Raw genomic sequence first — 26,259 nt, 5'->3', positions numbered from 1 at the left:
TTCACTCCATTTGAGTTCCACTGCTTCTTCCTAGGACCCATGAGAGTGATACAGAGCTGCATTTTTAAAAAATTTCTTTATTTAGATAACCTTTTCCTGCCCTGGAATAAGGAAGGATCCCTACTGCTCCCAAGGGAAGTGGAGGGATCCTGAGGCCATAAGAGAAGATTGGTGGGAGAAGGAGTGCCAAGCCAAAGTATGACTCAGTGGAAAGAGGGATCGGCTAAAGGGCAAAACAGCTTTGGTAATGGCTGCATTTGTTCAAGTACACAGGAGAGGCCGCCCCTTGAAGCTGGAACAAATCATTTTCACCGTAATACAATCAAGACAGCTGAAACCCAACTGACCTTTGCAGAACCCTTTGTTCCTAGAGAGATGTCTTTCAGAAGAGGTTTAGACAAATTCGTAGAAGAGAGGTCTATCAGTGACCAGTACCTGTCATAGCTAAAATAGGCTTCTGTGCTTAGCAGCAGGGCACCTCAGAATACCAAATTGTAGGCGCAAAGTGCAACGAAAAGGGAAAGACTCAGGAGAGCCTGCTTACGCCCCTTCCTTGCACACCTGTCTTGCAGAGTAGGCCAATTGTGCTTCCCAAGTATACAGTAGAGTTGCCACCACTTCCTATCGCCCTTCCCGCCCCCCCCCCCCCGCCCCCCAGACATGAAGAATTTGGAGGAGGCTCAAAGCAGTTGCTTTCCAAGGGGCTCTGAGTCAGTCCACCCTCCACTTCTTGGGCCAAACCTCTCCTTTCTGGGATATGTAGGGCTAGCTTCCAGCTGTTTGTCTCACCCTGGAGATCAAAACAGCTTCCTCATTTCCCTGTCAGACCTATCCAGTCTCTCATGTAGAACAGAACTAGGTGCTGGCCTTTCGCAACCCTGATCCTAAACTCCAGCAGTATGAAGCCAAATTGATCTAGACAAGTGGGGATTGCAAGAACCCTGAGGTTGGCAAACGCACACCCTCCAGACCCCAATGGCCAAGATTTTTAACAAAACTTTATTTAGAATAGAATCATAGAGTTAGAAGGGACCCTGAGGATCATCTAGTCCAACCCCCTGCAATGAAGGAATATGCAGCTGTCCCATAAGCGATTCAAACTTGCAACCTTGGCATTATCAGCACCATGCATAGAAAGAAAGAAAGAAGGCAATGAACAAGGAGAAGACTGAAATCCACTGGAGTTCTGTGGATCCTTTTCTACACTAATAACTTTTTGGCATCCACCTGTCTCTGGAGATACCTGACAGAACATGGGATGTTTTGCACACAAAACATGTACTCTAACACTGAGTTATTGCTCTTTCCCTGCTGATCACCCTCTCCTCTGTGATTTGTAATCCCCTTTTAAAAGCTATCTAAGCCAGGTACCATTACCACGTCTTCCAGAACCAGCAAGGAATTCTTTAAGTCAATTATAAACTGGGTCTGTCTTGAACCTACCAATGATCAATTTCATTGGGTGACTGACCCCAGCTCTTATGAAAGCGGGAAGAAACAATTCCCTCTGTCCACTTTCTCCAAACTGCACACACTTTCATAAAACCCTGCTGCAACCTGAGTTTTCTTTATGCTGTGCTTGTGAGCAACGAGAGGCATGCAACTGGCTAACACTGGACTCGACAGATTTAAAAGCAAGTCTCTGAAAGGTCTTCAGTTTGCGGGGAGCCTTGGATAAACCCTTTGCTCAGGGTTGTTTAGTGGGTGGCTCCCTATGGGAGGTTGCCTGCTCTTGATGGGGACTCCCCTGCTCAGTGCCTGAGGGCCCCAGTCCTGCCACTCATCACCTGGCCCAGGGCGGGGCCTGATGGGCTCTATAAAGGACTGTTGCCACCGCTGCTGCTGCTGCTGGGCAGAGAGGGCTCAGTTTTGTCTAGTTTTTGTTTAAATTGCTGTTATTTTTTACCTATGTCATGTATTCTTACAGAGCAGAGCAGAGCAGATACAATACCTTACCAACAAAGGTCCGTATAGTTAAAGCCATGGTTTTCCCAGTAGTGATGTATGGAAGTGAGAGCTGGACCATCAAGAAAGCTGATCACCAAAGAATTGACGCTTTTGAATTATGGTGCTGGAGGAGACTCTTGAGAGTCCCATGGACTGCAAGAAGATCAAACGTATCCATTCTTAAGGAAATCAGCCCTGAGTGCTCACTGGAAGAACAGATCGTGAAGCTGAGGCTCCAATACTTTGGCCACCTCATGAGAAGAGAAGACTCCCTGGAAAAGACCCTGATGTTGGGAAAGATGGAGGGGGCAAGGAGAAGGGGACGACAGAGGACGAGATGGTTGGACAGTGTTTTAGAAGCTACAAACATCAGTCTGACCAAACTGCGGGAGGCAGTGGAAGACAGGAGTGCCTGGCGTGCTCTGGTCCATGGGGTCCCGAAGAGTTGGACACGACTAAACGACTAAACAACAACAATGCTGTATTCATAGTTTTAGATTTTGATTTATGCGGAAATTGTTTCCCATTTGGCTGTGTATTTTTTGATGTGGTTTATTTATTGTTTATGACTTTTGTAATTATGTAAATCTTGTCATGCTGTAAACAGCTTGGGGGTACTTCTGGCTCCTTTACTGAGGCTCAGTTGGCCTTGGTGCCTTCCTTCAGCTTTGCCTGGTTGCCCAGCTGCACCCCTATCTGGACAGGGATAGCCTAACTTTTGTCACCTATGCTCTAGTAACCTCTATCTTAGATTGCTGCAACATGTTATATGTAGGGCTGCAACTGAAGACAGTTCTGAAACTTCTGGTGGTGCAGAATTCAGCAGCCACATTGCTTACCAGGGCAAAATGGTTTAAGCATATTATACCAATCTGGGCCCGACTGCACTGGCTGCCAGTTAGATTCAGGAACCATTTTGATTCTCAGCTATCACCCCTAAGTCTCCACCACTATGGGGTGCTTGCCTCACAGCTCAGTGTTCTGCAACCTTGGGCCCTTAAACTTTGCTAGACAACAAGAGACCATTGGCTATGCTGGCCCAGGATGGTCACAGTTGCATTCCAACATTTGGGCAGCCAAGGTTGAAGAAGACTGGAAGTAGAGTGTGCATTGGTTGGATACGTGTGGGGGCCACATGATGAGGGACAGCCAATGGGGTGCCCTCCAGATGTTGTTGGACTCCAGCTCCTCTAATGCCTGACCATTCGCCCTTGGTAGCTGGGTCTGATAAGAGTTCAACAACATCTGGGGGACAGCTTACTACCCCTGCCTTAAGTTTCGTGTGGGAGGGGGTGTGCACACCTGTTCCTCTCCTGCATCGAAGGGCCATCAGCAGGGTGTCTTGAACCAGCCCGAAGTGACTCATTTCTGTGGTTGCTGGGCTATTGACAGAAGAGGGGGAACATCCCTGACCTTTTCTCTTTGGGAAAACACAGCTAATTGCCTGTGTTTCTCCATTCATTAGGAAAAGGTCCAAGACGCAACGAGATGAGAAAACATTTGCATGCTCTCCTCTGGGTGACATCTCTTCTTGTCCTCAGTGAAGGTCAAGGGCAACCAGGGTTGGCTTGGAGACAAGCTTTCAAGCTAACACATTCCTCCCCCTCCTCCCCCCAGGGTTTATTTATCCTTCTGGCTGCTGGCACTTTTAAGGATGTTATTCATCCAGTAGGACTTTTTATGTTCCCAGAAACATAAATCAGGAACCTTGTCACTTTTTTACAGCCACGACTAAATATTGCTACCTGGTAATGCAGCCTCTTAACAGCATTTAGAAGAGAGCCACGTCCTTCCTTTTGTAAGGGCTGTTGGCGCCTTGGCTGAGGTTGTTTTATGGAGGAGTTTAATAGAGGAGCCCAACATGAAGTCCTACTTAGAAAGGAGGGAGCTGCCACAGAGATTTACAAGCTAAAGGCTAGCTTCTACTAGGCAGGGAGAGGTGGAAGACTCCACCGCTCAGTTTACACAGCGGAGGAGGGTTCTGGCAAAGCTATGTGTCTCATATCCACACTAACTTACACACACTATCCTAATAAAAATGCTGCATGAAGAAAACAGGGATTCTCTGTAATGGATTAATTATGGAAATTTAGCATCTGTGAACCACTTATCGTTGCAAGTTTTGGTCAAGCAAATCAAGGCCCTTGGCTTTCCTCACCTTTCTGGCAATCTCTACATCCTTACTCATTACACATTACCTTCCTTGAACACCTGAGATGTGTTCACAGCACAGTTCTGTAGGCAAACAACATAGACGCATCCATGTCTGTTTTGAAGAATGCCTGGAAAGCAGCTACACTTGTTAAGCAAAGTCCCCCTTGAACACTGATCTTTTGCAATGATACTTGATACCTGCAGTTACATATACACTTCTTTGATTAGAGGGTTGAATATCATCTTGATCTCCCCGTGTCTGGTTTTAAGAGGAGGTAGAGAGATGCAAAATACATTGCAATACAATACCTGAAGCCAAATCAACTAGTCTTTGCATTACTTTTTTTCCCTAATTTTGCCTGTCATGGGAGGAAGTATCGGCCTCATAAGGCAACGAAGGGACGCTCAAAACACTGGAAACAGCATCAGTTGCACTTCTGAGATTTCAGCAGCCATTGCTTACACACTTCTTAGCATATCTGTGCAACCACAGGACTAGAAACTTCTGTGTCTTTTTAAGGAAGCAGAGAGCCTTGGGAAACATAATTCTGCCCAATTTGATATATTTGTTGAGGGGGAGATTCACTACGTCAGGGAGGCAAGTAACCCTTTTCAGCAGGAGGGTCATATTTCCTTGAGGGCAACCTTCCAGAGATGGGTGAGGCAAAGCAGGTGGAGCAACAGATAGGACTGTTACCTTTGCATAGTAGGCTACATTCCAGATGAGCTAAAGTCAAGAGATTTCTACAAACACACATATTTCTAACGCAGTCCTTAGCATTCTTTATCAACAACCCATAAAGCGGACAAATATTATTCTCTCCATTTTGCAGACAGAGGTGGAACATGGGCTGCGACTGAGAAAACAGCCCTAAGGTGGGTTAATGGCAGAGGTAAGATTTCAACTGGGACGTCCAAGCCACAAGGGGCTAGCAGACTGTGAGGGTTTTTTGTCACCCCAAAGCCCCAGTAATTTCACTTTTGTTCTTTTTTAAACAAAGAAGGGGCTGTATCTAACTAGGTTCTACTCATGTCTAACTGTTGGCAGAGATGTCCATTAATTTCAATGAGTTTACACCAGGGAGGTCCTGATAGGGAACATCTTAGTGCTGACAATCGCAGTTGGGCTCACTGTCAGCACCAGTCAGCAAGCCCTGCTTGCAAAACAGGAATTGGGAGCTCACCTGAAGCTCCCAATTGTTTCTCTGGAGCAACACCCTTACCTATTCCACAAATGACATCAGGTGTACTGGCAGGTGGTTGTGGTTGAGAGAAAATGGCCTCATGGGTCAAATTGGGAGCTATGCCATGCCTGATTAGGCATGGAGGTCAGAGGTTCCCTTCCCCTGAACTACAATTCCCATCAGCCCCAGCCAGCATAGCCAATGCTTAGGGATAACAGGAGTTATAGCCCAAACCCAGAGGGCATGAGGCTGGGGAGGCCTGCTGTCACTTATGCTTCAGAGAGAGTTTAAATCTGCATCCTTGCCCCCTGCTTTCTATCTATGGTCAACTATAAAAATGTTTTTGGGGGGTGGGTGGGTGGGTGGGTGAGGAAGGCCTTAGTTTTTAGATACCAGCCCCTGCCTGAGTGGATTTCATACCAAAAATCCACTTCAGTATTTTTATGCTAATATTTGGACATCCTCAACTTCTTTTTATCTTGTGCGCCAAGAGCCAAATTAAGTGTTGCTATGGCAACCAATACAGCTGATCCTCATTATTAGTGTGTGTGTGTGTGTGTGTGTGTGTGTGTGTGTGTGTGTATTTGGATAGTACCCAACAGGCTCGGCCTGTTTCAAAGCTTTGATATGCTGTTCAGAAGTGGAGCGGGCGGGCTGCCCTGAGATATAGATTTGCCTTAGCTGTGGCAATTCTGGCCCTTTAACCTGGCAGGATTCTTTTGCTAAGCCGTGTTCGGAGAATGCTCTCAGGAGAGTCACATGCTGGGACTGAGTGCTGGGGAAAGTTCATTAAAGAGGTAGCAAGTGCCTTGAGCTGCGGGAAGCGAGGAGGGCCTTTCTCAACAGCAAGCTGCTCAGGCTGAGGAAGGGATGCCGATCTTGGAGAGCCAGAAGCAGGCACTCGCATGGGATTGGTCCTCTGTGAACACCTGACTCCCAGGAGCCATAGGCTCAGTCTCCTCCAAGTTGCAGATCTCTCCTCCAACCCAGGTGCCAAGGCAGGGGTAAACAACACAGAGCCTTCTAGATGTTTCTAGACTACAACTCTCATCATCCTTGACCACTGGCCATGCTGGCTGAGGCTGATGGGAAATGGAGTCCGACAGCACCTGGAGAGCAGCACATTGGCTTTTCTCGGTGTAAGGAATAGGGGATTGGTGCGTGAGCTGAACAGTGGCCGAAATCTTGCCAAACCTTGGTTTGAGCAGCAAAGCCTGCTCTAAAGCAACAAAGGACATGGGAGGGGGCTACCCAAGGAGTTAAACAGCGGCTTAGAAAGAAGTGTCTGACAGCCTTGGGAGGAATTTGGCAATGAAAGTCTGCTGAATGTGCTTTGGATCTGATAAAAAGGCTACCGGCAGGAAGTTAATACAGCAGGGTATGCAGAGGCCCAATAATAAATCCACAAAATTTGATCTTCGTACTGATACAGATGAAGATGTTCCGGAGCTGTCAGACAAGGCCAAGGAACCTGTCATGGCTGGGGCAGTTCTTTAGGGCCAAAGGGGCACAAAATTGACATGCCTAATTGATGAAGATGGGGACTCAGACCAGTATGTAGATAAAATCCTATTTCTGATCTTGGTGAGCCACACGTGGGGACTTTCCGCAACTGAAGAGTGTGGTAACGTGCTATAAATGAATAAATGGGTGGATGAAGAACCTGGCAATCAGACAGGCACCCACAATGAGTCTTCTCCTTACCTGTTTCTCCCCATATTGGCAAGTACTCATCCTGCTGAATGTCCAGCATTATCTCCAGGCCATTGCCTGTGCCGCCCTTGAATGTGGTCAACAGAGGATGCCCATCTTCTCCTGAGTTAAACATGTAGCACTTCCCATATTTCGTAAACACCTAAGAAAACACAGAGAGGAAGAAAGATATTCAGTGACACTGTTGGTGGCCTATAGGTCCCAAAAAACCTGATTCTACAAAGAACTGCCTCAGCAATTGGTTTGCAGGGGAGGCACCTGTATAGCTCCCTTCCAACTCTACAATTACAGTGGTACTTTGGTTTTCAAATGGCTTTGCTTCTGAATAAATCGGCTCCCAAACGCCGCAAACCCAGAAGTGGGTGTTCCAGTTTGAAAATGTTTTTTGGAAGCTGAATGTCCAATATGGCTTCCGCGGCTTCCGACTGAAAGCAGAAAGCTCCTGCAGCCAATTGGAAGCCACGCCTTGGTTTTCGAATGATTCTGGGAGTCGAATGGACTCCCGGAACGGATTTAGTTCGAGAACCAAGGTACCACTGTATATGAAAACTGGCTTTAGCCTTGAACAGGAACACTCTGTGGGTGTGTTACACACAACAACATTTTATCGCAAGTCCCATTTGTGGAGTTTTTACATTCGAGACAGTACAGGCATATCTCTGTATTTTTCCATCACTGCTTATTTCTACCTTCTCCCAAATGTACCACCTCTTAAGCATTTCTAAAATCCACACCTTCCGCTGGGGCTTCCATGTGTTATTTTCTTTTGTGGAAGGCACTTGACTGAGGTAAACTAATTACTCATGTGTTTCCTCAGCACCATTGATTTGACAGATCCCTTGTGTTTCTGGCGAATCTGTGAACACCTCGGTTATTTCATGAGAAACATCTTGCAAAGTTTGGGGGGTTAGGCAGTGCTATTTTCCTAGAAAAAGAGGTGCCGGAATTCACCATAAATGGTGCCTACCTAAGAGGTTCCAGAATTGAGTTCTGGGTGAAAAAAAGCCCTGGGGTTAGGGTTTATAAAGGAGAGACAAAAAGCAGCAGCAACCAGATCTCTCTACATGGAGGTGCCACTCATACTTGAGTAAAAGGGAGTCTGTCACATAGCACCCTAAAAGACCTCTGGAAGCAGAGAAATCCATCAAAGAAGGAGAGCGATGATGTGGCAGCTGCTGCAAGGCGGGGGGGGGGGGGGCTGAGCTGCTGTAGATACTCTCAGATCTTTGACCCTGACCCTGCTTCCATCTCAAAAAGGACACACCAGAAACGTGGGAAGCGTCTCAAGCCTAGACGTCACATTTCCACCAGGCTATTGTTTACCTCCCAACAAACAAAACAGCGGCTTATGCTCCTGGACTCCAGAAGCATTCTCCATATCAACACATACGTAACTCTTAATATCCTTTTCAATTGCTGCCTCACCACGCTGCGGAGAAGAGAGTCTGGGGAAGAAGGGAAAGATTTCACAGCATAAAGGGTTGGGTCCTCCTTAAGGAGGCTGTTTGCGATTTCCCTCAGCCACTGAGACAAAAAAGGCTGTTTATCAAGTCTCTTGGCTTCTCTGGATCCACACCCCAACCAAGCCAAGCCAGAAAGATCCTCTTTGCACACTTTACGTAGCAATTGAGCCCTGCTGCAGCTGAAGCGTTGTTTCCTGCAGTAAATGCATAAAGCGTGAAGGGTAGACTTGTGCCTGAACACTTGGGGGGGGGGGAGAGAGAGATGCGCTACAGAGCCCCAATTGGCCACGGCTCTTCAGCGCGTGTCCACTATGTGTTTAGCAACGCATGCCTGCCCTTCACGCAGAAGTTGCACAAGTTTCCCTTGCAGATTTTTCTCTCAATCTGTTTCTTGTCTGTCAGGGCCATGTGTGTTCTGTGAGATTAAAAAGGAACACCTTCAAAGACCAAAATCCCGCACCAAATATGTTGGATTTTGCCAGCCTGCACTTAGTATGCAAATCAGGCACATTGGCATATTTTTCTTTCTTGGTTTGAAAACATGATTCTACAGTCCTTCACAGTAAACATAATTTATTCTGCTTCACCTAGTGACTGGGTGGGACTGTTAGGATTCTTGCTCTGTGCTTGCAGTCATGGGATTGTTGTCTATCACATGACAGTGTATGTTTTCATTCCACATAGTGGGAAGTGACAGAGACAGGGTGTTTGGTATTACTGTGTTTCTGTGATGTAGGACTATTGTCCTTTGTTCTTTCTCTTTGCTGTCTGATAAGAAAGAGGAAGGAGCTAAGTCAGAATGCTCCGAGTGTATTATATGTAAATAAAGGTAGTTTAGCCAAAATGCTGTGCTACTGAGTTCTGTTACGAAACTGCTAACACTCTGCAGGATCCTAAGCATGCTAATGCCACTTGGTATCAGTCGCTGTGATGTTTGGGCTGGAGAAAGCTTTTGAAGCTCCCGAACGACCGATCAGGAGGGAGAGAACATGCCTGTAGGGCATGTGTCTCTACTAGGGTCCTACACGTGAATAGGACAATCCTAACAGGGAAAAGGAGTTGTGGGGGGTAGGCACTGAAACTTTATCCCTCGGCCACTGAAATCTTGTTCAGCTTTAATGAGAGTATGGGTTTGGAATTGCACACATACCTTCAAGCACACACACACACACACACACACACACACACATATGTGCTTGAAAGCTGCTTAAATAAATAATGGCAGACAGAGAAAAGCTGAGATTCTCAAGAAGTCACATTTTATGGTTCCCTGCCTCTCATCCAAAAAGCTGCTGCTTTAGCAAAAAAATACGTAACAAGAGAGTTGTACTTATTATATTCTGATGTATTCTTGATCCAGCAAACCCCATAGATTCCTAGAGAACCCTTTCCAAATTGACTTATCCTACAGATCTTATAAATCAGTCACAATGTTTTTCTATCTATTGCAGAAGATTCTGAGGTCACATACTGGGTCTCAGTCTCAGTGTGGGTTCCTGCTGGCCTGGCCTGTTGAACCTAAATGCTGCATTCCACAAACGGACAACAAGCCAGAACATACCCAACACCCCTGTCCCTCCCACCCCGTGGATGGACAAATGTGAAATTTGTCCCCCTATGAAGGGAATAGGGGTCTTTAAACAACTCTTAGCACCCTTAACAAATGATATTTCCCAGGATTCTTTGAGGGGAAGCCATTACTGTTGTAAAGTGCTATGATACCACTTTAAACAGTAATGCCTTCCCCTCAAAGAATCCTGGGAAATATCATTTGTTAAGGGTGCTAAGAGTTGTTTAAAGACCCCTTGGTTTGGTGGAGGTAGAGCCTGTTTTTGTATTATGAGACCACTTGTCGACATTTGCCCAATCCACATTTGTCTCCTATTCCCCTCATAGAGCTACAGTTACTTGAGTGGCTTAATTATCCATCCCTCTTCCCAGGGAACTCTGAGAAGTGAAGCTCTGTGAGGGGGATATGGGCTTAAGGACATCTTTTGTCACGGTCTTTGCTCAAAGACAATAAGGGGATTGAAGATGGCAATTGCGAGCATCAGCACTGGATGCTGTGGTGGCACTGAGGATGCTTCCCTCTCTGAAGTGAAAGTGTTACCACAACTCCAGGCTGAGATCTTGAGAAAAAAGCCCACCCCTGGTTTTCCTAACATAGGTTTAGTCTTCATTCTAGGCAATTAGCACTTTGGGGAAACATTCACGACTACAGCGATTTGTTTAATTTACAACCCCATGCATGTCTTAGCTGTTCAGAGCCTGACCGCTAGAATTTCTTCAACTGCTGCCTGAATATTAGCTCCGTATTTCTTTTTAAATACCCACTCAAGCAATGCTAAATTGTGCTGATGGTAGGAGAGGTGATTTAGCACACCTCTAAAGGGCCCTCTATAGCAATCAGCAGTCAAACAAAGCCTTCTGCTGATTTGCTGTTGTGGAAAGCGGCGCCTTGTTTTCCCAGACATCCCAAGTAGGTGAATGTAAGGCTCCTTGCTTTCCAGACATCCCTACAGACTGGATGGGGTGGAGGATGGAAGCTCAACCACTTCTGTTCAGGGACAACCTCACTCATTCTTTCTTTTCTATTCCCTCTCCACTCAGGGAAGAGGAAGTGCAAACATGCCCTGAAAGCACACATCCAGACCAAAACCTCCCTCTGAAGAAGTGGGTATGTAATTTGAAGGCACTTCTGGATCCTTTGCTGTCACTTGAGGCTCTGGTGGCCTCAGCGGCACAGAGTGCCTTCCATCAGCTTTGGCTGGTGTCCCACCCCTATCTGGACAGGGATAGCCTAACTTCTGTCATCTGTGCTCTGGTAACATCTAGGTTAGATTACTGTAATGTGTTATATGTAGGGCTGTCTCTGAAGATGGTTCAGAAACTGCAGCTGGTGCAGAATTTGGTGACCAGGTTGCTCACCAGGGCACGATGGTTTGAGCATGTTACACCAATCCTGACTTGAATGCACTGGCTGCACTGGCCTAATTCAAGGCATTGGTTCTGACTTATAAAGCCTCACATGGCTCAGGACTACAGTACCTCGAGAACCACCTGTCCCCATATGAACCGACTCAGATCCTGCAATTATCATCTAAGGCCTTTCTTTGTGTGCCTCCTCCACAAGATGTCCAGAGGATGGCAATACAAGAACGGGCCTTTTCTGTGGTGGCTCCCTGTTTGTTGAATGCTCTCCCCAAGGAGGCTCACCTGGCTCCTTTATTATATATCTTTAGGAACCAGGGGGGAAGGTTTCTCTATAACCAGAGCTTTGGCATTGTATGGCATTTTAATTGTATTTGTGGGAGGCAGGTGATTGGTTTCTTCTTGTTCTTGTTTGTCTGTGTATTTTGTGTTTTCTCGTTTTGTATTTTGATGTTGTGAACTGCCCTGTGATCTTCAAATGAAGGCCACCATACTTACCTACCTACCTACTTACTTACTTACTTACTTACTTATTAGATAAGATAAGATGAGATAAAACGTCCCCCCCCTTTCAATTCCAGATGTTTGGCCAGTGATTATGATTACTCAGAGAGGAAGAAAATGCACTCTGCCTAATTTTTTATTTATTAAAATTTATATGACTCTTGTCTTTTGAGTAAAAAAGCCCCCTTTCTCTCTTCGCCACAAATGGCTAGGCAGAAGGTGGAACATGGCAACAGACTGGTGGCCCCAGCTATTCAAGAAGCAGTCGGGGGGACTGTTTCCTTCTACTCCAGAAAACCACTGGAGAGCTGGCAGAAAATGGCCCTTCTGGCAGTGTAACAGGCTCTGTTATCCCTCATGAAAGAGTCTGTATTTTACAGCCACTTGTCTGGAGTGCTGGACTAGGTTTCAGGCAAAACAATCTTAATGGCAGCCCACGCCTCTCTTTGCCTCAGGCACTGTCTGAGGCCTTGATGAGCTCTTACTTAAACAAAGCTCGCTTCGTAGGCAACAACATCCTTTCCGACAAAACCCAAAAAGGATCTATAATTGATTCAGACGCAACATCCCATAGTTCCTTGACAAGTCCCCCCAAGGGACTGTTCAGACACACACACACACACACACCCTGTAAACACCCCCCCTTCCACAACTTTATGGGCTCTGCTGCTCTCCACATCTCTGACCTCATCATGTCTGTCATGTTCTGGAGATTAAACCTGCCATTTTGAATCCTTGATAATATTGGGCTTGGCAGACATCCCACCCAGCTAGGTCAAAGATAAATACAAACCCAAGCACCGCACTGTGGGGAAATTGACAACTGCGCTTCCTAGAAAAGTCCGTTTTGTGGGGTGGGGGGAAAGACTTTATTACTCCACATCAGCACTTTCTAGCTTTTATGACTGTCAAAGCCAGCCAGCGTATAAGGGCACCGAACAAGGAATAGGGCTGCATAAAACCCCTAAACAACTCTCTTCTAGGAAATTAAACTAGATATATCGAACTGTGGCAAAACAGGTCGGTCACACGTCCTAAACCACTTGTACCCAGAAGACCATGTTAGCTTTGTTCTCATAAAAGTTCTCTTTCACAAGCCCAGTGCTAGTACAGTGCATTGGCCACTATTCAAGGTGCTACTTTTAAACCGCAATGCCATAACTTTTATGACACAAAGTAAGAGCTAAAACACCTTGGGGACACAAAGATTACCCTAACCGAGGTTTGCTGGAAGAAACCTGAACACTATACTGCAGCTAGAATGCTACTGTATGATGCTGTCGAGCAAAGTGATAACCGATTGCAGGTTTATACAGAACTAAGAGCCAGAGGTGTTTCTTCAATGACTTCTGGTGGCTGGTGACTACTGGCTACTATATTTATTCCACCTAAGAATGTAAGAACAGTTCTGCCTATGGAAAGCCCACAAGTAAGACTTATCCCCTCCTGTGGTTTCCAGCGCTGTTATTCAGAAGCATACTGCCTCCAACTGCGGAGGCAGAGTACAGCATTCATTGCTAGTATCTCAAGAGTCTCCTCCAGCACCATAATTCAAAAGCATCAATTATTCGGCGATGAGACCATAAAGAAGGCTGATCCAATACTTTGGCCACCTCGTGAGAAGAGAAGACTCCCTGGAAAAGACCCTGATATTGGAAAAGATGGAGGGCACAAGGAGAAGGGGACGACAGAGGACGAGATGGCTGGACAGTGTTCTTGAAGTTACCAGCATGAGTTTGACCAAACTGCGGAAGGCAGTGGAAGACAGGAATGTCTGGCGTGCTCTGGTCCATGGGGTCACAAAGAGTCGGACACGACTAAACGACTAAACAACAACAAATTGATAGCCTTATCCTCTGTTAAGTTTGTCTAATGCTCTTTTAAAGCTATCAAAGTTGGTAGCCATCGCTGCCAATTCCAGTTTAACCAAGCACTATGTAAAGAAGTACTTTCTTCGGTCTGTCCCCAATCTTCTAGCACCCAAGCTCATTGAATGCCCACAAGTTCCAGCGTTATATGAGAGGGAGAACAACTATTCTCTATCCACTTTCTCCATGCCATGCACAGTTTCATAACACTTCTATCATGCTGCCTCTCACTCACCTTTTCTCTAAACTAAAAAGCCCCAAATACTGCAACCTTTCTCCACAGGGGAATTTATTCACTCCCTTCATCATTTTGGTTGCCATTTTTTGAACCTTTTCCCAACTCTACAATATCCTTTCTGAGGTGAGGCAACCAGAATAGTACACAGTATTCAGGGCCGCCATCTGCTAGGGGCTGAGCTCTTTTGCCCCCCCCCCATACTTTCAAGGAGGGTGCCACTCCCCCCCCAAAAAAGTCCAAAGCCTTCCTGAGGAGGCCAAGCATGGAGTCAAGTGTGGCACGGCTTCAATCTCCTCTTCCTGCCATGGAGGAGGCTGGAAGCAGCTCTAGGCCGACGGTGGCAGAAGCAGGAGGAGAAGGTGCAACCATTGAAGCTGTGCTGCTGCTGCTGTGCTTCCGCTGAGCTCAGCTCTGCCTCTGACATCCTGATGTCACATGTACCACATTGTGACATCACACATGCGATATCATGTACCACCAGCCCCCCTCCTTATTTGGAAGCTGGCATGTGTGACTGTTTTCCAAATGCAGTTGCACAATAGATTTGTATAATGGCGTTATGGTATTGGCAGAAAACGCAAGGTGAACTGACAGCACCACCATCTCCATCTTCTGCTGCTAATGCTGATTTGCACAGTGTCCCTCCTTCTCACATCAGAAGGATTTAAGGACAGACTATACAGTATACAAAGTGGGAGCTTTCTATATATGCCCATTCTGGAGCAGAACTGGGGCAGAATAATAAAACTTAAAAGTATATTGGGAACATAGGTGCACTTTGGAAGAAGAGGCATGAGAGGCATGTTTAATTAAGTGGTTTCGTTTTGCTGCTTGCTTGCATGCCCTCCTTTGTTTCCTAAAAGGATTTATGATCTTTGGGAAATTAGATTATGAGTCCTTTGGGGATAGTAAGGACAAGTCCTTGATGACATTATAGCATCTTGCCCTGAACTAGAGAAGAAGGTAGGCTGCAAGTATAATAAATATACAAGGAGATGTTTAATAGCTGCTCCGATCTTTAGGCAGAGACCTGGACTACCTCACATCTGAGGAATAGGAGGATGCTCAGAAGTCAATGCCACCAATCTATTATTTCCAGGCATGAGTGATGCTGAGTTAGGTCTCTGGCTTGACATTTTTGCAGGCTCTTCCTCACAGCAGAGAAGGGAATTGGATCCCTCCTGAGAGAAGACCTGAGCAGGAGGCTGTGCCTGTAACCTATTTGCTAATTGGGAAACCCAGGCCTGGGTCATGGTGCCATTCTCAGCAAGCTACACTTAATCTAACAAGGCGACCTTCTATGGGACTATCGTTTTCTGCCTTCACAAAATGTCAGAGGTCAGAGTGACGGACATTTGCTTAAGGGTTTCTTACAGCAGCCTCTGATGATCCTCTGCTTTGAGGCTCTTTGCAAACCTGATTGATGTCAAAGACCTTCAAGGGAAAGAGGTTTAACATTTTAAAGAGCAGTTTTATAAACGGATTCAATTATACATGGCCCAGCGTGTGGATGAAAGCAAAGCATGCCCACCACACAGGTCACAGTTTTAATCCAGAAATGTGAGAGGGGGAGGGTTCACCCTGCTTTTCATAAGTTCAAAGATGTCTTGGTTTTGATGAAAACATGGAAGCTATCCAAGAACCAGAGATGGGCTATTGAGAGATCATCCAACCCACGGCCACCACTGATGGTCAGCAAGATTCTGAAGACTTAAAATCAAGTGGATTTCTAAGGGTTGGCTCATACACAACACACACACACGTATATACATCAAATGAGTACTGTTCATATGACGACTGGCAGCTGAATGGGTGAACTGATCCCATTCAAAAAAACACTGTGTGTTGATGTGATGTGAAAAGTTATCTGTGTCATTATTCCTGCAATACTGTATTTACACATACATAAAAGTTAGCCGGTTATATCGTTTCCATCTAGTTGATATATGTTCATGTGTGAAACAGCCCCAAGACAGGGGCTCCTGAGAGAAGAAACAGACATAAGCCTGTTTCTTCTACTCTCTGTTCGGCACAGTTGCTTTGCTAGGCTCTTCCAACACTCGTGTTAGGACCATGGCTACATACCGTGCACTACAAAGTAACAGAATCAAGGTTCAACATTAAGGCATTTCAAGCTTCCCCAAGAAATGCTGAATTTCCTATAACCTGTGTATATTAAACTGCCAGAAAATGTAGTTATCAGGACCAATAACTGGGAAGATTTGAGATATTATAGTCAAATGAGGACAAATGTGCATTTTGCAAGGAAATATGAAAGCAGGATTTTTTCTTTTTTTTTCTGAGAAAGTAATTTCAGTTCTAAAGGAAACCGAGGGGGGGGGGTTAAGGATTGTCAGGAACAACACAATCTTGCTTTTAATGAGCTTTAGCCAACAACAGAAACAACTCCGAAGTCACAGAGCAAACACCTAGTGAGGTACGTAGGGTAAAAATTCAACTCTGTCATGATGCTTAAAGAATCTAATTGGGAAGCCATTTTTTTTACCTATGTATAGAATTCTAGCAGCTACCTTGCTGAGATTCAAACCAACGTTTGGGACATCAATAGGTATCAGCAACTCTCCCAATTTTGGTTTCTTAATTTTCCATGCTTTCCATTTCTCCACATTTCCACATCAGTTTGTGAATTATTTTAACAAGCAAGTCCTCTTGAAGATTCAGCAGCATTTCAGTGCTAATTTCTACACACATGCATGTATTTCTGCAAAATATACACATTTTTGCAAAGCAATTTCCCTGTTTTTAATGCATTTTTGTATGCTATTTTCAGTAATATATCCATTTTTTATCCACACTTTACCCAAGTATATGCACTTTTGTACAAGTTCCTTGACAAGAGAACTGAATTGCATATTTTTTATCGAAAGTGCAAATTAGGTAGGGTCACCTATAAATGTGAACTGAATGAAATTCCTGCCCCATCCCAAAATATAACCAATCATAACTCAGACGGACTCTGCTCGATTTGAAAAGTCCACTAAGAAAGGGTTTTCTCATTTACATGTAGTTCACATCACCCCAGATTATGAGGCCAAAAAGCAATAATTTGAAATGGTACTATATATGGTAAATAAATCCAATTTCTAAGTTATGATTTCTATCAGAGCCAAAAAAAGAAGTACTCTTGAGAGTAGATTAAGGTGGGGAAAATTACACCCAACCTGCTTTATTCAGTCAGTTAAAAGTCAGAATGAAAGAAGAATGACTTGACAAAGCTTCCAAAAGTCACAGGAGGCAACTGCTTGGAGTGTTCTGTTTCATAACCTCAAGCTGCCAGTGACCAGCTCGCATGCTCCTGCAATGTGCCAAGCTATTAGCCCCATGCTACAAGCGGCTGCTTGCAGTTCAGCATTCTCAATTGGCACCTTCCAAAGCCCAGCTGCCAGTGTTCTCCAAGCTGCCACACAGACGACTGTCACACCAAAGGTGATGACGATACCAGACTGTCATCCTTGGAGCTTGGACTTGGTTAGAATTCAGCATTTGGGGGGCCAGATCTGAACACCGAGAAGTGCTTTCTACAGCCAAGGCATTGCAAAATCGCCCAAATCCAAAATGTAGATTATCATGGCCTAAGTCAGTGGTTTTCAACCAGTGTGCTGTGGCACCCTGGGGTGCCTTGAAAGATTATCAGGGGTGCCGCGGGCAGCACTGGCCTATGTCGCTCTTTCCTTCCATCCCTCCTCTGATGCCCTCTTGCTGTTGGGAATGGACAGACAAGTCCCAGGCCAATGTGGGACAGTGTGAGGAGGCACCTCTCTTTGGGGGAGGGCAGCTCAGAGACCAGCGGTGGCAACAGCAGCTGCCCCAAGGGCTCCCAAGGAGAGGGGAGAGGAGAGGAGACTGAATGAACCCTCCACATGGGAGGTCGTTTGAGAAAGGGTGAAAGGCTGCCAGCTCTGCGGGCAAGGGTTGCTGTATCTAGGCTCCTGAGCCGCACAAGGGTGCCGCAGAAAAAAATGTAGTTGGTCAAGGGAGCTGTGGACTCAAAAAGGTTGAAAACCTTTGGCCTAAGTTTACATCAATTTCCCTCAAATGTTTCAAAATCTGTAGTTGGCACATGACCTCCGATTATCTTTTGATTCTAATCGGCTTCTTTGGCAGCCAATCATCTTATCAGGGTAGGCGCTCAGCAACGAACTTTCTTCTGCTAACCCCCTGAATGGGATGGGTGTTGAGAGCTGAGAACACTGCCCTGAATAGCAAACACCTTGAGATTAATCCTTTAAAATGGAGATCAAGTCCATTCTCTTTTTTCAGTGAGCTATTTTCTATGCAAATGAAGTTCCAAGGATCCTGAGCTTGTTCTGTAATTAGTGTCAAGTTAATTAAAAAAGAAAGCCTTTAACAGGTGTTCATTTCACATTTGGTGAAGGGACGTTGAAGCCTGCCCATCACTGCTGCCTGTCTCCCGTACAGATTTGGAAGTGAAAAATGTGGGATGAATTATTACTAGAGCAGTCAAGTACAACATTTTCCTGTTGCCTAGAATGGACACACAGGGGAATGTGGCTCCAGACAGGGACAACTTCCTGTCCTACCTGCTCTGGAGCTTCCTCCCCCTGTGTGTGACCAGGTAGATGGGCATGACCCTAGCTGACCAGATAAAAGGACTGGCCACGCAACCATCTCTCTCTTAAAAAATTATAACTAAAATTGGTCCTCCAAGAGATAAGAAGCTCAGTCTTGTGGCTGGCTTGGGGTCTCCTGCTAACCTGGACAGAACGAAGGACCAGTGGGGAAAGGTCAGTCTCACACAAACCAAAAGTGAATTCCAGAAACCCAGGCAATACAGCAAAGGATTCTGGGACACTCTCAGCATGCGCAGGATGCTTGGTGATGGCAAAAGCAAAGGGTCACCATGAACTTGCATGCTTCTTTTAACCAGAAACCAGATTGAATGTTGCTGCCCTAGACAGCTGCTTAGTTTGCAAGTATGATTCTGTGAGCCCTGTCAAAAGTTTGGGGCAGGACACCCTTTACCTACAGGAAAAAAATATCTTTGACACTGGCCTATCAAGACTCTTATTTCTTTATCACTACACAAAAACAGTGCCAGGTGCCAGGAACTGCTGTACAAAATACCATGGGAGCCAGTGACAAAATGGCTGCCATGAGGGCATAGCAAGATTCAAAATGGCTGCCATCCAGGTGTGGCATAACACAAAATGGCTGCCCTATCAAAAAAAGAGCAGGAAAAAGGGCAAGATCATGAAAAGGGGTGGGAATTCCCACCCCTCTCCATGAATGAGAAAAAAGACACCGACATAAGTCACCACTGTGCTCACTTCACACAGAGAAAGTATTTGTACCTCTACTCTGTTCAGAACAGAAGAAAGTATGTGTGCCTAATTCTGGAATTCAGTGAAATGTGGGCATGTCTGGGGTGGGGTGGGGACTTCTTTAATGTAGAAGAAGCCAAGTCATTGCAAACAGGAACCAAGCAGGAAGAGCAAACAGTCTCTTGCGCATTGTGGATTATAGAGGGGGGACTGGCAGACATGCTGGAGCTCAAGGGCTTCAAGTTGGCAGCGCTGTGCGGTCCTTGACCTGAGGAGCTTACAATCCACATTTCCACAGTGAGGGAGACAATAGGCAAATGGGAGGGATGGGAGGGAAGAAAGAGACGAGAGCAACTGTCTGAACAGCAACAAGGACACTGACTTTTATATACTTTGCTTTCATCCCCAACAAAATAAAACCTAAGGGGTTTAGTCAAAGGCTCCAAAGAGGAGAGGAGTTTAGAGGACAGGCTTTAAAAGAAAGAGGGAGGGAGGGAGAGGTGGTAGTGGTCATGGAAAGTGTTGGCAGGTAAGGGCAAAAGGGTAAGAGTAAGACCAGCCCACAGTAAGCTTTGATGGGAAAGACAAAGAGGAGTTTCTGCTGGATTCTTCCCACGCAGTGCTTCCCCCCCCCCCCCCAGGAAAAATAGGTGCCGGAACTCACCATGAAGTTGTTACAGTAAGTTGCAGGGTGACTTGGGGCAGCCCTGAACAGATGCCAGTTTGACAACAGCCGAATTCACCGCCCACAGAGGTGCTAAAAACTACAGCAAAATGGTGAGATCTTCTGCGCTGTGCAAGATCTCAAGTGAAATCTTCCTGAAAATGGATGCAATATTGCCCTAAATCGGTGCCGCTGCTGGCAAATGGGGGGTGGTGCCTGCAGGACTGCTGCATGGGAGTTTCTGCAGCCTCACCCTGCCTAATGGCCCAGCCCCAAATTCACACACACCCAGGTATGTATCGTTCTGCCTTTATCCTCACAGCAACCCTGTGAGGTAGTCGAGGCTGGCAGGTGGTGACTTGCCCAAAGTCCCTGTGAGCTGCATGAGAATGTCACTCTGGCCTTTCTGTGTTAGGCCCAGGGCTTTTTCTCAGCCAGAAATCACCGAAACTCAGTTCCGGCACCTCTCTGGTGGGCACCATTACCATTCTAAGAGAACGAGGGAGACATTCATGGTGAGTTCCATATCCTTTTTTTCTAGACAAATAGCACCAGTTAGGTCAAACTCTCTCTGTACTGCCACAGCTCAAGCCTTCTGTATCTCCTATAACCCATTCCCTCCCACTCTCCCAGCAGAGGGGAAGAGGTTTCGGTTAAAGAGTTTGTATGACTGCCTTGATAAAGCGCACCTTGATAAATTGGCACTCTAGGCTGCGAGCAGGAAAATGAAATTCAGCAAAGACAAATGTAAAGTATTACATGCTGGAAAAAGCAGACCAAATATATAAATAGGAAACTGGGGGATAGGACGGGTAGGACAGCAAGGAACTGGCTAGGCTCCAGAATAAGTGAGAAGGATTCAAAGGTTTAGGATTACTCACAAGTTCAGTGTGAGAATCTTGCATTGTAATGTTGCTATGAAAAATACTGTTGGGATTTTGAGGGACAGTGAAGGGAGAAGCTTGGTCGTATGAAAGCTGCCTGTCATACCATTTGGCCCATCCAGCCCAGCATGATCTTCTACTCTGCCTCACAGTGGCTCTCCCAAGTTCTCACACAGAAGCCCTTTCCAGCCAAGCTACTTGAGATCATTTTTAGTTGGAAACGCCAAGAATGAAACCTGGGACCTTCTGCATGCACTAAGACAGGGGTCAGCGAACTTTTTCAACAGGGGGCTGGTGTACTGTCCCTCAGACCTTGTGGAGGGCCGGACTGTATTTTTGGGGGGAAATGAACGAATTCCAATGCCCCACAAATAACCCAGTGATGAATTTTAAATAAAAGGATACATTCTACTCATGTAAAAACACGCTGATTCCGGGACCATCCGCATGCTAGATTTAGAAGGTGATTGGGCCAGATCTGGGACCCGGGCCTTAGTTTGCCTACCCATGCACTAAGCTATGTCCAGCAGGCAGCAGCCTAGGATGCCAGAAGTAAAATCATCTTTGATAAACTAGACTAAAAACTTTTAGTCTGTTTCTGGTTCCTTACGAGAAAACTAGTCCAGGTAGCAAAATAGGCAGGTTAGGAATTGTTCGTTCTCCTTCAGATTAGAAAAACTCATAACCATTCACTGGAGTAAAAAAAACAACTGAGAAGCAGCATGCTTAAAGGTTCTGCAGCGCATATGAAACTTATGGAACTCATCACCCACAGGATGTCATTACAGGTCCTAGCCAAAGTGGCTTTTTAAAGGAGTAATAGATACATGGAATGCGGGTCTACTAGAAAGCTACAAGCCGTGATAGCGCCTAAAAGCGTCATCTCTATTTCCGCAGATTTTTGCCCCAGCAGGTGCTGGCAGATAACAACAGAGAACAGATATTACCATCATGCACCATTCTCTTCTATGAATTTTCCTTTCCCATCTGGCTGGCTGCTGTCAAACCTGAAGAGGGGCTGTTTTCTCTGACTCAATACTGCAATTCTCATGTTCAAACCTGCCTAATCTCAACTATGGCTGAAGCACAGCTGGGGTGTGTCATCTGCGCTAGGGATATTTTGACCACTGGTGGTCCCAGGTGCTGGATTTGGCCCACAAAACAATTTTATCCTAGGCCACCTTACTACATTTTACTTGGAACATGAAAAAAGATTTGCCCACAGTTTCAAGGTGGGAAAAGTGTTTTGTTTTCAGAGACAATTCCCTGTTTCAACATTCTCTCTATGGCTCAAGCTGTATTGCTGTCTGAGGCCTAAAGATGTTGTCTCCTCTCTGTTCCACATACAGAAGCTGACTAGACTGGCAGCTGACCATTACTTCAATAGTTACGAAATAGCATCTTGAGGCAGAGGGCTAGCTTGCACAGGAGGGGCAGGACAGATCATGTAGCATTCATAGCTTGGTTCTCCAGTAAGGGGGCAGGAATAGCTGAGAGGGGGTTAGGAGGGGGTGGCCACCACTGCTCCCAGCATCTGCCTGCGGTGGTAGCCTCTCTCTACTCAGTGGTGGAGTCAGCTCTGCCCCCTCTCTCTGGACCTTGTATAGAAATCCTAATTGCTAGGTGGTGTTATCCCTATTATACAACTTATTCATTTCTGAAGCGGTCTGGCTGTGTGGCAAAATAACACCATTGTTTGGAAAACAAAGTTATCCCCTTCCCTTCCCTACCACAGGTCCACCTAGAAGGCCAGGAACAAGAATACAACCTTTTAATGTTCAAATATTAGCGAGGCTATAAACTTTTAAAAGGCTATTTGTTGCCTTTTATAGCTGAAATAATGTGTTTCTTAAAATCTGGGCCTGAACAAAGCAGTCAGGATTTATTAAAGGTATATTGTAAATACCAGCAAAGCAATGCTACCTCAGCCAAAAGATCGAATATATGCTATATCTTTCTGCCTGCGACATATGTTCTGTTGTCAGAGACCATTATTAAAGAGGAATAATAACACTTCAGTTCAATCCAGTGCAAAGGCAATTCTTTTTTAAATCAATGGAACTTAAGCACGGGTTAACAATGCTTTCAACTGCACCTTTTAATTACACTTTGAAATGCACAAAATGCAATAAATGTGCATTGCCTCCCTTAGTCATTAAAATCATAGGGCTGGATAGAATTCCTTTAAGCCCAGCTCCGGACTCAATGGGGGGAAAAAGATCTTAGGGTGAGATTCTACAAGTTGGTCTCTTGCTGTTTTCTATCCTTCTTGTTTCCCGGTTAGCTCACCTGCTGAAATACTCGGGCCACATTATGCAATATCATTTCTTATCTGCATGATATTTCACTTCCTTCTTCAGAGAAGCTAGACACTATGTGGGGTCCCTCCGCTGCCACCAAATAAACCTCACTCTTTCCTCATTGAAATTGCACTTAGCAATCATTACTCCAGCCCCTCAAAAGCGAAACATAAAAGTATTCATAAACATTCCGTGACATCACAGGAACTCAGCCAATGGGAAAGGCAGACTACACATATATTCAGATTTTGGAGTTATTTCTCCCTCACAATTCTTGAGAGTGCCAGAGTCAAAATATGAAAATATGAGTGAGTGCTTGCCTTCATTAGCTTTAAAAATTCAGAAGTCACTCCCTCTCCCTTCTCCTTGGGCTGTCTTATTAATATTTAAGAGCTGGCATGAACAGTTCCTGCTGAACAGGCTTTTTCCATAGCTGAGCTTTGCTTAGGTTTTTACAGCTTAAATACATCTTGCCAAACAGAAAAGCTTGCCAATTGACAGTGGCACCAACAGCCATACCACAGCCATCCTGAATCACTGCTTGCATTGGCCATTTCCGGCCTCCCCTAGTGATGTTGCCCAATCCTTGCTGAGTCAACCAGCCACTGCCGCATCTTGTGGCAATGTACTCTGAGCGCTAATTATGCACAAAGATGTAATACTTCTTCCTTTGCCTTTGATGAGTCTGGAGCCTGCTGCCAATCAGTTTCGCCAGATGACCCTGAGTTGAGTTCTCACGCTGAGAGAAAATAGACTAGGTAACGTTCATAATTTTACAAACCTCAAACAACCTTTGCCTCTAATCACCTTTCCTATTATTATAATAAACTGAAAGTCTCAACTTATAAAGCACACAGCCTGAGGCTCTTCACATTCATCAGGGCAGGGTGGAACTGTGGACCTAGTTCCTGAGGAACAGCAGCCTCTCTCAAGGGAAGGCGTGAAGAGGGCAGTGGCGTTGCATGTGCAAGCAGTAGACCTTCAGCTGAACACAATCAGAAGCCTTCATGCAACTGGGAACCCTGAGTCGTTAGGGTTCCTGATCATGTGGGCGCTTCTATGTGTGTTCATCTGACCACACTGAGAAGCCCCATTCAGCCCTTGCTGTTGGGATGGTGCATGTAGGATAGGAACACTGGAAATGAAGTTGGGACATACACATCTTAGGGAAGGTGTCTATAAATGTGAAAGGTTGTCATTTTTTGTTTCTTTCCTGGAACACTGGGTAATGGATAATGCCAATGGATAACGTTTTTAAAAAGTAACAAATAAAACCAGGGCATGGGGGGGGGGGGCAAAGCAATATTGCAAACAATAAAAAGAGAGTTTTCAAAGGGAGCGGTGCTAAGTAGGCGGCAGCCCATTCTCCAAGCATCATCAGGTTTATGGCTTCATGGAATATTTGATAATATTTAGCCAGTCAATTCGCAAAACTTACCGGCCAATTGACCTATAAGCTTATCCTTATTTGCTTCCAGACTTCCTGAAATCGCCGTAATTTCAGATTGAAGATACTGATTATTTAAAAAAACAACAACTGTGAATAATGCTACGATTTGCACAGCGTTGCGGTTTTATATACACTTTACTACCTTGGGAGTGAGTGAACTCTGGTTTGAAGTGACTTCAAGCAGCACATATATACAAGAATAGCCCAACACGCACACTCAAGACGTGAAAATCAATCGATAAAAAACCTTCAGTTTTTCATTCCCTATAATTCAAACAGAAGCTGCAAATCTAAACAGTATCTGAAGGATTTTTTTTAAAAAAAAGAGGTGATCTTGCATAGCTCTTTCTAATTTTGGAATAGGTTGTACAGGATTGCTCAGCAGTAGATTGTGCCCCATATCAATCAGTAAGGATGTGGATGGATTGGTGCCATTCTGGATTGTATCTCTCAGACACTACTATCTCTTTGGCCAGGAATGTAAGACCTAGAAGAAAGTCCTTCATTGATCTCTAGGAACATGGGAATAAGCTGCCTTATACCAAGCTGGACAACTGATCAGACAAGCTCAATACTGTCTACACTGGCTGGTAGCAGCTCTCCAGGGTTTTACACAGGAGTCATTCCCAGCCCTGCTTGGAGATGCTTAGGACTAAACCTGCATAAACAGCAGGTGCTCTACCACTGAGTTATGGTCCTTCTTATAAATAATAGAAATCCACAGAGAAAAAGACTGAAGTCATGCAGCATCACTGTCCTTATAAATACATCTGGTCTAAAACAGACCTATTTTTGGTACTCTAATCTCCAATGCAAAGTAGATAGGGATATCACCATAGGGTTGTCAAGTGACAGAGTGATGCTCCTTCAAAGAAAAAAATAAAATAAAACCATAGTCAATGGTAGCTTTCAATTTTTACCATATGTTTGGGCCGTAAGTCATTCTTTTCTGACTAAACCTCTGTGGAGCAATCAGTCAAGCTCTGATCGCAAAACCTCTCCATCAAGTCATTCAAAGGGAAAGTTGCTTGAGGGATGCCTAATCCATGGGACTCAACATCCCATGTGTAGTTCTAGCAATCATCAACCACCAGAAGAAAGCTGAGTGGTGTGTGTGTATTTTTATCCTCAGTGGTCCATTAGAATGAAGAAAGGGGGTGGAAAATAACAATTCTCCTTGAAATGATTTCATGTTTTTCATTCATTCAAAATCAACCCAAAGAAGACCAACTGGGAAAGCAAATTCATACACACACATGAGCACATGCACAAGGCAGAATACTTACAATGCACTTAAATTAAATTGAGCGAGAAGGGACCAATTTGTAGGAAACAGAAATGCAGTGTTACCACTATGAAGCGAGCTTACGGCTGAAGCCTTTGCAATAGCCAATAAAGCATAGAGGGGGTTTTTTTCTTCCTCTTTCCTTCCTGAAGACTTTCCCCCTTTATTAGTGAATAAGAGAGCCAGGAACTGAATATCTCCCCAAGGGCCAATAAAGCTGCTCTTCTTGGAAGACCTGAAGACTGACTGCGAATTAAAGACTTTGCACGATGTATTACAAGCCTGTGGGTAACATATGGAATCTACTAGGCCTAATCCGCTCTCAAGCTGAGCACAGCATTGATCTGGAAATTTAACAGGCGATCAATAAT

General features: G+C 45.1%; 1 protein-coding gene across 4 annotated transcripts in view; it reads right to left on the bottom strand.

The window, feature by feature from the left end:
* LOC310661949 (acid-sensing ion channel 2) overlaps nt 1-26,259 on the bottom strand; it is a 384,099-nt gene that overhangs the window by 63,355 nt on the left and 294,485 nt on the right. For all 4 annotated transcript variants that reach the window (XR_014504182.1, XR_014504183.1, XM_083408671.1 and 1 more), the window contains exon 3: nt 6,990-7,140. Coding sequence is in view for 2 of the 4 variants with exons in the window: in XM_083408671.1 (XP_083264797.1) it covers nt 6,990-7,140 (151 nt within the window). In the remaining 2 variants the exon portion in view is untranslated. The remainder of the gene's footprint in view (nt 1-6,989; nt 7,141-26,259) is intronic.

Source organism: Podarcis tiliguerta (genome assembly GCF_965153285.1).
Source record: "Podarcis tiliguerta genome assembly, chromosome: 13".
Taxonomy (NCBI): domain Eukaryota; kingdom Metazoa; phylum Chordata; class Lepidosauria; order Squamata; family Lacertidae; genus Podarcis; species Podarcis tiliguerta.
Note: the sequence above shows the minus strand (reverse complement) of the source record. Positions and strands in the feature narration are given on the sequence as shown.